Raw genomic sequence first — 14,653 nt, 5'->3', positions numbered from 1 at the left:
TCCTTCCGTTTTCTTGTTGCTTTCAGTTCTGCGTGATACGATGAACGAAGAACATTTGCCTGAATTTTATGGTGGTGGCTTAAATGCAAAAAAAAGTTTTCTTTTCATGGAAGTATATATTCGTAAGTACTCGGTGGAATTAAATGTCTTTACAATTACTCGTTACTATAGAGTGTTTCACGTTTGAGTAATCTTGAGTACTATACTTAAGGAAGTATTCGACTTTTAGACAAAAATTGATACTTTTGTTTTATTCTTAATTATCCATTGTTTTACACAACATTTCTTTTCCATTATTTTTAAATTATTATTATTTATTGAAATACCCCCTAATCTCTGATTTTTTTCTGACATTTTACTTACATTATTTTCTTGACATTAATTATATTTTTTTACGTATCATTTGTTTCTTATGAGTGTTGTTTCTTTTTCAATTTTTCTTTCTTTTTTCTTTTTACATCATTAATTGTTTGATTGATTATATTTTTTTTTTACGCAATCTTCGGTTTTTTTCATTTATCGATATGGAAATGGTTTTGTTTATACGTTTTTTTGAATAACATTTGTCTTCACTTATTCTTTCATTTTTCTAACGAAATATTGTATTTCATTGGCTGTTGTATATTTACTAATTTATTCAATCTTAAATTTATGTAAAATATAATATATACGTTTGTACATTTTGATGTTAAAATAATTAAAATATATTAACTCGATGAATTTGTTGATAGTGAATGGAACACTTATAATTCTTATAATTAATTAACCAAAACGAGACTGTCCAATAATCGATCGTATATATTGATTATTCAAATACAATTAATATTTTTATAATAATTTTAAACAGATCATTTGCAATAAATTCATACAACTACACTATGGATAAATATAAACGATATTTACATAATATCTGTGATCGATCATAAAGTTCGTTTGGTTTTCATGTAAGTAAACAAAAAAAAAAAAATAAGGATCGTTTTTGTTAACGCCAATTTTGTTGTCACGTATAGACTTAGTTCATTAACAAGCAATAATAAGAAAAAAAGAATAACAAATTGTGCTCAAATGTATTTTTAATCTTGAAAAGATTGATTAATTATAATTGGACGTTCGTATGAAAAATAATAATAATTTGTATCTGGTCATATGTTTAAAAAAAAAAAAAAAAAATTAGACGATTATTATATCGGCGAAAATTCTCTTACATTTGTATAGGATATATTTTTGTAATTTTACGTGAAAAATAGAGATTAATGAAACTCGAATCATTTACTCTTATGATTAATAAGGATTTTATTAATTAATATCATTCTACCGAATAATTAATATCATTCTAATTTATTAATTAGATCATTTTATCGAAGACATCCTTCTGTTTTCTTTTCTCTTTGCTTGATTTATACGAGACTGTATTCTGTTGTCCTTATTTCACGTTATCCTATCATTTATCTTATCATTACTCATATCCTTGCACACCGTACACCGTAATTCTATTTCCCTTTTGTTCTAATCATTACTTTGTCCTTTGTTTGTACTTGTTACTCATCTCAAACAGGTTGTATTTTCATTTTATTCTCACTCTTAAAATTTCAATCTCATTTCTTCCTTTCATAAATGAACGTATCTAACAAAGTGAAATTCAACTATCGATTTACTTATCTCAAGCACACACATACACACACACACACATACATACATACAACTAACTAACGACAAGATTTATCTCATAGACGCAAATGAGCGTACACACATATACACACACACACGCACACACAACTAATTAACGTTAGAACATTTTATCCTGCATTTGATATTAATTTTGTTGATGAAAAAAAAACTAATAGTTATGTTCGATCTTAAAATTGTATTTCTATATTCCATAATGTTAATACAAATCAATGATCCATAGATAAATCATTTATCTTCCTATGAAGGAAGAATGATTTAAGAATAGAAATGAGAATATGTTAGTAATAAAATTCACATTTGTTCTTTTCATAAAAATGTTCGTAGTACCGATAAATATCCCATAGAAGTTTTGATGATCTACAAATGTTAAAAGAATAATAATAATAAAATTACAATTGTAATGTTACAGGAAGGAATATAATTTAAAAATGGAAAATAAATAATTCGAAATATACTTACGTCTGTGAAGATGGTCAAGGATAAGACGGCAAATTTGCCAGACGTTAAACATTGCGGTCTTTTCGTGCGTATCAAACAAATAAGAAAAAATTTGGAATCCTTTGGCGGTAAGTTATACCATTCGTAATTGTAAATGGCGTTAGCAAAATTGTTACTCTAACCGGAATAAAACGAATGACATTAATCAGATAATTGATATTTAAATGATCTAAGAAATTATTGATTGTTTTATTTACTTCCTGAATAAAACATTCACCGACGAAACAGTAAGCGAAAAGTGTATTTATCACGCAAGAAAAGTATAAAACAAACATGAACGATGTTAAAATATCCTCCGTTTCTTGACCCTAAAAGCGACAAAAAATAAAGTATCAATTAGGTATTATCAAATAAATTAAGGACGTACATGACATTTTTTGGATAAAAAAAGAAATCAATTTGTTTCTTACATTTTTTGAATGTAGATAATTACGAAGGATATACATAAAAAATAGCGGAATTATAATGATAATAGAAACAATTTAATTCTATCGTTCAATGATCTCAAATCGATCAACAGTATCATTTCCAGAACATTTCATTCCCTTTTTCAATCGTCTTTTATTTTATAATAATTCCGTAGCAATAATATGTGCATGAGTATATGTAAAGTTTGCTAGTATTGGCAAAAAAACTGATAACAATTGCCATAGATAAAAAATGTAACGTGGAGCATAAAGACTCATTTACAATAAATTAACGATTAACGTCGATCCGTCGATAAAGTAGAAATAGATGCAACGAGAACTCATTCGATAAACATTTCATCATTACAGTTTCACAAATGAGGATTCCGTACATCATTACTGTCTACACGATCCAGGATCATGGCGCAGTTTGGTACCAAGCAAATGCTAAAGATTGGATAAGACATTTTTGACCATGGATATAAAGCTTTACCAAAAAACATTTGGAAGAAATTAAAGGAAATTCAATGAAGATCTAAGTGAGGATATTTTGTTGCTATGTCGACTTTACGGAATTACGAAAAATACGAATGACAGTTTTAGTCACCTTGCGTACGGTACTTTGGATCATTAAATTATCAACAATAGATCCAAGGACAGGAATCCCATTGAACATCGCTACTTTATCTTTTTAATCAAAGAATATCATGGATCTTCAAAATAATCCAATTGTTTAATATAGAAATTGATTAACTCGTTCATCAATTTGTCAAACAAGAAGATGATCATCGTGCAACTATGACCGAACTTGACCCGCAAAATATAACAAATGAGGCTAGCTTATTTCATAAACGTGAACATTTATACCAATTAAACTTTTTTTCGACGATTGAAGATTCATTACATGATCCTGAAATCGACGATTCATTGCGATTACATGAAAATAATTATAATCTGTTTGTAAATGTAATAGGAAACTTCAGATATACTTTTTTTTCGTTAGAGTCACCTTGAAAACTTTGAAATCATTATGAATCATTTCTTGACAATTGCTAAATCGAAAGATTTGAAATTTTTTGTTCGTTACCTACATTAAATGAAAGATTTATTGCCAATTGGATTATTTTTTGCTAATTGCTCTCTCTATTTTTTTTTTTTTTTGAACAAAAATGAAAGTGTAATATTTTTTCAAAAGTAATGAAAAATAAATGTAAATTTTATTAAAAAAAAAAAAAAAAAAAAAAAAAAATATATATTATTTGAAAAATTCGACTCAGGGTATATTAGATTTTCTCTTATATTTTAAAAATAAATTATTTTCTATTTACTTCGTTGAATCGTTCCAGAAAATAGCGTTATTAATGAATTTTCGTCTATGTCCATTTCTCCGCCATTTTTTATTACTTTAGAAAAGAAAAAATTATTATTTTAATCGTCAAGATAAGTAATATCACGCGAAAAAAAATTAATTTTTTTTTTAAATAAATTACGTAGTTTAATCAAAGATATATCAGAAGGAACTAGTAGAAAAAAATATTGTTTTTCTTTCTTTTTCTTTTTTTTTTTTTTTTTTTTTTTTTTTTTTCTTACGGAATTATGTACATCCTTAAAACAAAAAGAAAAAAAAAAGAAAAAAAAGAAAAATATATTATTCGCTAATATATTTTTTACCATCAATACGAAGTAACCGGAAATGCACATATGAATAGTAGTACCCAACATTTGTTGCATAATTGGTAAATTAAAATTATCTTCCAATTTTTCCGCCAATCTGAAATAATATTATAATAGAGTACATTATTATTGTTTCTTTTTTTTTTTCATTATTGAAAAAAAAAAAAAAAAGAGAGAAATAGAAATGGAATCAATCATATTATTCAGAAGGAAATATTTTTTTTTTTTTTTGCTTCTTTCTTTTTCTTTTTTGTTTATATTCAGCAACATGAAGATAATTGAAATTAATAAATACATAAACAAATAATGAAAAAGAAAGTAATGAATAAACATAAAAAATTGAAATAACAAATAAAGTATAACGAATAAATAAATAATTATATGATTTAATGTAATTAATTATAAATAATATTATTATAAATTAATATAATTAAATATAAATAGTTTTAGTATAATAAATTTAAAAATATTTAATTAAATGGTTCGTTAATTAAGAGCCACGTAAAAGTCAAAAAATTATTAATCAAATAACAAATAATAGTCTTTCGAAAAAAAATCACATTCTAATAATTATATATTATTAATTATATATTATATAATAATTATATAAGTATTATAAAACAGAATGTTATATGCTTGTAAATATAATAAAGAAATGATATTTAATAATCTGTTAAATAAAATAACTTATCATTGTTTATTTATAATTCATTCATAAGCTAAATCAATTAAATTCACTTTATGAATTTTTCCTAATAATTTAAGTGTCAAAACAATTGATGAATAATCTATTAAATAAAATAACTTATCATTGTTTATTTATAATTCATTCATAAGCTAAATCAATTAAATCCACTTTTTGAATTTTTCTTAATATTTAAGTGTCAAAGCAATTGATGAATTTTTCACTTTTCAACTTCATAATAAATTTTCTTCAATTTCTGTTATTTAATGACAAAATTTTTTTGATCATCGAATAAAACCTAATTGATTTAAGAATTTAATCTTATTAAATCCATACTCTAATGTATAAATCGTTGCGAATAATGCAATTATCATACGCAACATGCAATAAAGCTTTAATGATAAAGATAACATATCTGATAGTGTCTTATCAGAAATAATGTAATGCCTTGTTATCATTTGTACAATTTAAATCAGTTATTTTATCTCGTACATCTATCAATCCTGTAACGACATAGATCTCGTTTAATTGAAAAACAAGACATAATATAAATTAATTAATTCCAATTTGACTATCGTAACAATAAGTCCTTAATTATAAACCTTACGTTATAAAATGCAAATATAATTTTAACGAAGATTCAAAATTTCATGCGATTAATATAAAAAAAATTTATAGAATAAAGATCATTAAGTCTGAATGATATAAAGCACGTCATTGTTATGGTAGAACTGTAATAAGATATAAGATGAAACGTATGATGGATCTATTGAAATTCATTTCTTCCATTAAACATGATTATTTTAATAAATTAAGTACAAATTGTCTCAATGGGATCTTAAATATAGCCGACGAAGGAAGACGTCATTTATGTTGCTGATAAATTGATCTAAACAAACTGTAAAATAATGTAACAGTAATAGATTTTATATATTTTTCTGAAAAAATCTTTAATAAAAAATATATAATAGATATGTTAAATTAATTAAAGATATAATAGATTTCTTCTGAAATAAATAAAAAAGAAAAGAAAAAAAGAATTTGATGATTGAATTTTGCGTATTTACTACCTTTTTTTTTTTTTTTTTTTTTTTTTTTTTTTCATTTGCCAAATCGAATTAATTCCCTTAGTCACACAAAAATTCTACTCTTAATGATAATCATTTTAAAATTGTCCTAACGTATTCATTTTTTATATGTCGTTAAATGAAAGCTAAAGTCAACATTTATACATTCTACAATTTTTATTTGTATTTATATTTTAAAGGGAATTTAAAAAAATAATTTATGTTAATGGGTTGTTCGGAAAGTAATTTCGTTTTCTTTTTTTTTTTTTTTTGTGAAAATGAAAGACAAAATTATATATTGGCCATTCTGATCCAATACCTTTTGCCATCTTTCTGGTAGTAGCATGATTCCACGCTCATAAAATTTTTGGGTCTTTGCTGGCAAAAAACTAATCGAGGTGGTTTTTGAAGTCCTCATTTGAAGTGAAGGTTTTACCGTCTAAAAAATTTTGCAATGATCGGAACAAATAATAATCCAAAGGTGCCAGATCTGGAGAATATGGTGGATGTGGCATTGTATCCCATTCAAGCTGTAAAAGTTTTTGACGAGAGACCAAACTTGTATGAGATCTCGCATTATCTTGGTGGAACACTACATCTTTTCTGTTGATTAATTCTGGCCTTTTCTGTCGAAGTGCATCATTCAGTTTGTCCAGCTGATGACAGTAGACTTCCGAATTAATTGTTGTGTTATCCAGTAAAATCTCAAAAAAAAATGATTCCTTTAAAATTCCACCAAACAGACAGCATCACCTTTTTTTGATGGATATTGGCTTTGGAAATGCTTTGAGCCGGTTCATTTTTTTTGCTCCATGATCTCTTGCGTTTGACATTGTTATATACGACCCATTTTTCGTTCCCAGTAATGATGCGCTTCAAAAATGGATCATTCTCGTGACGTTTGAGAAGCGATTCACAGACGTCAACACAAATTTCTTTCCGTGAGAACATGGGAAACCCATATATCGAGCTTCGAGGTTAAACCCAGGCCTTTCAAGTGGTCATAAACAGTTGAATTTGATAAATTCAACCTCTCACCGATCTCACGTGTTGTTATTTGCCGGTTTGCATCAACTAATGCCTTTATCGTGTCTTTATCAGCTTCAACCGGCCTTCCAGAACGTGATGCATCTTCGACATCAAAATTGCCGAATCGAAATTTTGTAAACCAGTTCTGGCAGTGGCGTATTGTCAACACATCTTCTCCATACACATCGGTTAATTTCTTTCTGAGTTGAACAGCATTTTTACCTTTTCTATAGTAAAAAAGTAAAATATGACGAAAATGCTGCTTATTGCTCTCCATATTTAAAAGGGCACCAATCAAAAACTACTGCGTAGAATCAATTGGACTTTTTCACATACAAGCCTTACTATATCAGCTCTCAAAATATATAATGATTATGCGACTTATGTGTAAAGTTGGGTGCAAAAAAATACAATTAAACGAAATTACTTTCTGAACAATCCAATATTTCATCACCTTACACCATTTTTTGTTTTACGGAATTAATCGATTTTGTAAATATGAGACTCATATATATATATATATATATATATATATATATATATATATATATATATATATATTTCAATAATTTTTATATAATTATATGATATTTTACCTTATCAATCGATAATGTCGTAGTACAAGTTCCTTCATACCCTCATTATAATTTTTAGATTTATTTAAAAATGTCTTGACCTTATAGGACAGTGTGGCGAACTGTGCGATCACTTGAATGGACAAATTGATGAACATGCAATCAAATCCTACATAACCACATATGAAACTAGGTATGACCATCATTTGATAAGCACAGATCAATGCGTACATCCTGCTGTCCGTAAAATGGATGATATCTAATGTTTTGTACGGCAACTGATAACCCATGGAATTGTTTTGCTTTGCTGAAAAGTAGAAAAAAAAAGGAGAGATAGAAATAAAATATTTTTTTGAAGAAGAAAAAAAAAAGAAGAAGAATTATCAAAAGATAAGCGAACAAAAGGATTTGATTAAAATTGATTAAAACGAATATTAATATCGAGTTTCAATCGATTAATTTATAATTAATTTATGATTTAAAAAAAAAAAAAGAAAAAAAAAAGAAATGGAATTTTCATTTATTTATTTATTATTTATTATTTTCTAATCAATCGTTTAATCGCCATTTCTACTGTAATACTTTTAAATCCTCTTTCATAAATAATGTATCTGGCACGCTGTAATAAATAATATGATTCGAGATGTACCCTAAAAGCTATTAATATTTCGAGACATTTAATTTTTTATAAAATATTTCATAGATTTAAACAAATGATAATCCGATGATGTAATATCGACTGAATACGAATGAATTCGATAATATTTCCTAGTAATGTTGATTTATTATTTTTTTTTTTTTCTTTTTTGGTTCGTTTTTGATGCACAAAATCTGCCATTAACATATTACGATATGATTTACGTTTATCGTTTATCAGTGCCAATCATTTTATCAATAACTCGTTATGTTATCGTTCTAAATCTAGACAATAAATATCAATAGCTATTAATTATGACAACGCATAATTCAAAAATGAATTATGCCCGTTGTAATACCGTCAAAGGCACAATAGTATCTTGTTTAAGGTCAAATTTAATATAAATGTGGATATAACTTGTTGATTCTGGAAATCATTGTCTGATCATTAACATAGTTAATGATCAGCCAATGTAAATTCGATAATTGATGCGGAATACAAATATCATGATAATATCTTTTCAATTTTATAAATATATCTTTGTCATTGTCATTCAAGAAATTCACGAAATGTCAGGTATTACTTGCACTGTCAAACTTGAATTCAATTGAAGCAATCATTTTAAAAAATATTATTATTGAATTACACAAGATCATTCATTTTGAACATTTTCATATCAAACGACAAAAATAATCTCTAATGAAATTTTCTCAATCGACGTTTAACCCTTATTGACCTTCAGAACTTATTCATATATACTCACAAAAATTTGTCATTGCTTTTAATTTCTAATCATTGGATTTAATTCTCGATAGAAAATTAAACAACGTGCAATGACATATGTATTTTTTTTTTTTTTTTCCTTTGAATTTTGGGAATGCAAAATTAATTTGATTATTAAAAATATATCAAATGATCAATGACTTTTTCAAATTCATACGTGTGTTTATGAATATGTGTCTGTGTACGTCGACCCATTCGATAATTCAATAATAAATTAATAGATAAATGAATTAAAAAAAAAAAAAAAAAAGAAAGAAAAAAAAATTTTTCGACTAAACATAAAGACAAATCTATAGAGTAATTAATATGAAATATTTCAAATATAATGTCATAAAAAAAAAAAAAAAAATCAAAAGTTATATATTAGGTTGGAAACTATGAAACGGGCGTTTTTGTTTATTTATTTATTTTCATTCAACGCCCGTTTCATAGTTTCCAATCTAATATAAGTATTATGTTGGAAACTATGAAACGGGGGTTTTTTGTTTAGTTTTTATTCTCATTCAACGCCCGTTTCATAGTTTCCAACCTAATATATTACCTATTTGAATCCCATCCATAACTCGACCGGTGTAATACAATATTTCTTCCAGTGTCGCTAAAGAGGCAACTATTACAATAAAATATGGTGGTAATTTAGTATAATTCACGAAGGTTAATTTCTCCTCTTTAGTTTCGTATTTCTCGGTAAGTGAATATTCTTCAATTTCCATGAATAATTTGCGCAATGCTTCTCTGTTTATTCTAGCGATTGTTATTTTCGATAGTGTCATGATTAGAGCAATATTCTCTGCTATATTCGATACCACGTTCTCCATATTTATTGGAGTCATATACAATTGTACGAGTGTTAGAAAACAATGTAAGAAAAGATATGTGAAGAAGAAGAGAAATATCGGAACGTAGTTCTTCAATGGCCAAATTCCCATGCATTTTAAAAGTTTTGAGGTCCAATTGAATGATCTTCGAACGTTAGCAATTCCTATTTCCTATAATAAAAACAAAAAAAATCGAATTAATTAATTCGCTTGATTAGTTCTAAATTAATTGTTATATTACACATCTAAATACATTTTATTACAATTTAATATAAAAAAAAAATATATATATATATACGTGTATATAATATATTGATATATTAATGTCTTAATATATTGATACATATTTATATATTTTTGTTTATAATTATATATATATATATATATATATATATATATAAATATATATTACAATGTATACGTACGTATACAATGTATACAATGTATATATATGTTCATATGTCTATAATGAATAAAAAAAATATATATATACATAAGTTTTTTTTAGATTCTTCGCTATGTGAGAAAGTACGATTGCGTTCAAACAAATGGGCTGTTTAAATTCAAAACAAATGGGTGGCAAGTAATGTACGATGACGCGCGTTATTTCATTGAGGTTTTTGTTTATCAAAAGAAATAAAGAAGAAGAAAAAAAATGTCAACACACACACAGTGTGTTCCCAAGCGGTCACCCATCCAAGTACTAATCGTGCCCAACGTTGCTTAACTTCAGTGATCGGACGAGGACTGGTGCTTTACAACGCGGTATGATAACTGACCTCTGGATTCTTTTCATTTATATATATTTTTACTTACAAAAAAATTAATTTATTCTAGCGTATATTTCATTTGTACGAAGTATTTTACGTCCGTTAAATAAAATGTAGTAAAGCATATAAAAAAAAAAAAAATACATACAAAATTCTTTAGTTTCTTCTCTTTGTTGGATAGTAAGAGTGCGATCAACGAAACAGACATCTTAGATAGAGTGCAAATAAACAGAAGTGATCTACAGTGACATATATCATTTTATTGTAGTTTTGGTTGTTTATAAAAAAAAAAAAAAATAAAAAAGAAAGTAAAAAGAATGTCAACAACACACGGTGTTCCCAAGCGGTTTACAACGCTTTTACAACGAGGTATGATCGTTGACTTGTATACTTTATTATTTTCTTCGTTATTTCTCTGTCCATTAAGATTGATTTATTATAAAAAAAATTTGTTATTCCTACTGATATGTATATATACAAATTATTATTATTATTATAGGTACACGTATTTTTATATATACCAATTTTAATTTATTATAATTTCAATATGATCATATCTTATCTCAATTTTGTATTACAATTAAAATTACTCAATAAACAAAAATATATGTTTTACTTTATTATTTTCTTCGTTATTTCTCTGTCAATTAAGATTGATTTATTATAAAAAAAATTTGTTATTCCTACTGATATGTATATATACAAATTATTATTATTATTATAGGTACACGTATTTTTATATATACCAATTTTAATTTATTATAATTTCAATATGATCATATCTTATCTCAATTTTGTATTACAATTAAAATTACTCAATAAATAAAAATATATGTATATATTCTATTATTAAATATATTTAAATATACATGTTTTTTAATTAGAAATATATAATTAATGTTCCTGCTGATATAAAATATTGAAATGTTGAAATTATTTCAATATTTAAGATTAATTTTCTGATATTGAAATATTTAAAAATAATGTCTAAATATATTGAAATATTACGAAAAGAAAATATATACACAGCATTATCATCACATTTAAAAATTCTTTATTACATTCTAACGTGTGTCGATATATAGCGTTACGAATTTTTTTATTTTCTTAACACAATGTATTTGAGAAAACTAATTTAGATAAAAGTTGTACGACAATAAAGACAACGTATTATTGTACTTTTTTTTTTTTTATAATGGAGATCAAAGAAGACTACATTTTTTATAATGGAAACTTATTATTCGTTAGAAAAAGAAAAGAAGATAAAACAAGTGAATTTTCTATGAAAACTTTTTTTTTATCGAACAACAAAGTTTATCTTGACGTAGCGTTAAAATTTTCACTAAATAAAAAACAGTAAATATCATAATATTTCCCATATTTAAATCAGATGACACTTGTTAGAATAATTTTTCTCAAAAATGTCATATATTCGAGATAAAAATTTTTTAATGTATTCTTTTGAACACCCGATATATTGTCCATTAGAAATTTTACAATTCTATTATTCACCGAATTAAATATATAATTATTAGACATCATCGGTTCATATTTTTCATTATATTCACGTGCGTATATTTAACATAAAAATTTCATTCCTTCGAAACTTTTATTCGTAAAATTAAATAATTCCTTACGATCAAAAAAATCAAACGTCAAAGACAGAAAGCATGACGATAAAATTGTAGAATAAAAAAAAAACAAAAAAAAAGTAAAGAAAAAAGTACTAAGCGAAACGTCACAGAATTTTCGGCGAAGTATAAAATTGTAAAGAATAAAAAAGTCAATGATATCTGTACGCTTATAAATGAAATTACTATTACAACAAAAATATGCATATAATAAAGAAATATTCGCAAATAAAATTTCACAAAAATAATTTCCAATTGAGATAAACGTTGAACACATAGATCGATGGAAAATCATTTCCTATCATTACGTAGAATATCCATGGCACTTATTGGCGTCGTATATACGATCGTCGTATATTCGACATGAGACTCGTTTTACGGTTAGAAAAAAAAGAGGAAAAAAAAAAAAACAAAAAATAAAAACAAAACCAAACCATGCTCTTTATCTTACTTCAATGCTTTCCTTTTCCATTTTATCTCTTCGAAGGTTCGCGACAGACTGACGACAAAATGGTCGAGCGTCCTCCCTGGTAAACTCCGTTTGAAAAGTTGTTATACGCATCTAAAGGGTTGCTTAAATAGTTAATCTGAAGTCGATGGAAAAAAATATTGTGAAACAACTCGTCCCTAACCCTTACTATCGAGAAATTAAACAGTTACTTTGTTACGATGATCGATTACGTTAGTTAGTGATGGTAAAGTTGGTAGAGGAATAGGAGTGTACATAAAAAATGTACTCTCATCGCTTCGGTTTAATTCTCGTAGGATATCTTATTGTTTCACAATCCTCATGTAAAATTTGTTATAACTTCATTCCATTTATTTCTCACTGAATTTTTTCTTTCCTTTTATTTTTTTTTTTTTTTTTCAGGAAAGAGGGTGATCATAGTTGTAGAGAAAAAAAAAAGTAATATCTCATTCTAAGGGTATATTCACCCTTCTTCGCTCGGATATAGTTCGAAGTTTCTCAGTTTACCTGGAACATAATATTCCACCCCTTCCCCAACCACCACTTTGCTTTGTTCAATCGTCCTTCCGTTTTCTTGTTGCATCCCAGTTCTGTATGATACGACCAACGAAACACATTGATTGTGGCTGAATTAATGGTGGTGGTTTAGAGGAAAACAATTTTTTTTCTTTTTCTTTTCTTTTTCTTTTCTTTTCTTTTTTTTTTTTTTTCACGGAAACAAGTATTCGTAAGTACTTCGTGGAATTACATGTCTTTACCATTGTACTTTTATATGGAGGATTTCACGTTAGGGGAGTGACGAGAAGAGTGCTGCTTTACGATGTAAATAATTTCTGGGGTAAGAGGGAAACTTTCTTTTTCTTTTTTTCTTTTTTTTTTGTTTCTTTTTTTTTCCTTTTATTTTTTAATTATCACTTCCTTCGCGCAAGATTCCTTTTCCTTCATTATTAAGTTATTATTTTTTTTTTTTTTAATTGATATCTCAGTAATCTTTTTCTCTGAGATTTTACTTTCATTATTTCCTTTTTTTCTACATTCGTATTATTTGAGTTATAAAAGTTTTAACTTCTCTTCGATTAATCTTTTTTTTTTGAGGGGGGGGGGGATTTCTTTTTCGATCGACGTTTCTCATTTATTAGAACTTTTTTTGAACTCTTAACTTTGTCGACATAAAATGCTTTTTTTTTTTCTTTTTTTTTTAATAATTTTTTTTTTCCACTGTCGTCTGTACTTTCGCTTTATTTTATTTCTATAGTGGAAAGTGTTATATCTGGTAGAACATTTTTTTTTTTTTTTTATTTATTATCTTAGTTCTCTCAATTATATATTAATTATTATATTGCCGTTTTAAATATGTTTACGTTGAATTAATTAAAATCTATTGGCATTTAAAAAATTTTGTACATTTTTAATGTACAAATTTTAATGTACGAATTTAATAAAAAAAAAGAAAATGTTTTCTCGATCGTCTAACAATTGCATTTTATGACATTAGTACAAATCAACGATGTATACACAAAAAGTTTGCCCATCTGAAAAGAGAGAGTTGAAATAAAAATTGAAGAAAATAATTATTACTAGTTAATCCATCTCATTTTCATATTTTCACAGAAATGTATTCGGTATCGATAAATATTCCATCGATGATCTGCAAATAAAACGAATAATAATAATAATAATAATATTAATAATAATGAAATAACAATTGTATCGTTGCAGCAAGGAATGTAATTTAAAAAATGAAAAAAAGAAAAAAAAAAAGATAATCCAAAATATATTTAAATCTGTGAAGATGGTCAAGGACAAGACGGCAAATTTGCCAGACTTTAAACATTACGATTATTTTCGTGCGTATCAAACAAATAAGAAAAAATTTGGAATCCATTGTCGGTAAGTAATATCAATCGTAATAATAAATGAT

General features: G+C 25.9%; 1 protein-coding gene and 1 pseudogene across 1 annotated transcript; both read right to left on the bottom strand.

The window, feature by feature from the left end:
- Positions 1-1,906: 1,906 nt before the first annotated feature.
- Positions 1,907-12,843, bottom strand: LOC124957258 (odorant receptor 13a-like). The gene is made up of 7 exons (XM_047514111.1): positions 12,715-12,843; positions 9,586-10,033; positions 7,646-7,931; positions 4,266-4,365; positions 2,385-2,495; positions 2,149-2,304; positions 1,907-2,046 (listed from the first exon to the last, which is right to left on the bottom strand). Exons 1-7 carry the CDS (start codon positions 12,823-12,825, stop codon positions 1,996-1,998), a joined length of 1,263 nt encoding a protein of 420 aa, XP_047370067.1. The 5' UTR covers positions 12,826-12,843; the 3' UTR covers positions 1,907-1,995.
- LOC124957487 lies at positions 10,519-10,641 on the bottom strand (annotated as a pseudogene).
- Positions 12,844-14,653: the final 1,810 nt, after the last annotated feature.

This window comes from Vespa velutina, chromosome 25, assembly GCF_912470025.1.
Source record: "Vespa velutina chromosome 25, iVesVel2.1, whole genome shotgun sequence".
Lineage (NCBI taxonomy): Eukaryota > Metazoa > Arthropoda > Insecta > Hymenoptera > Vespidae > Vespa > Vespa velutina.
This window is presented reverse-complemented; position numbering and strand designations above follow the sequence as displayed.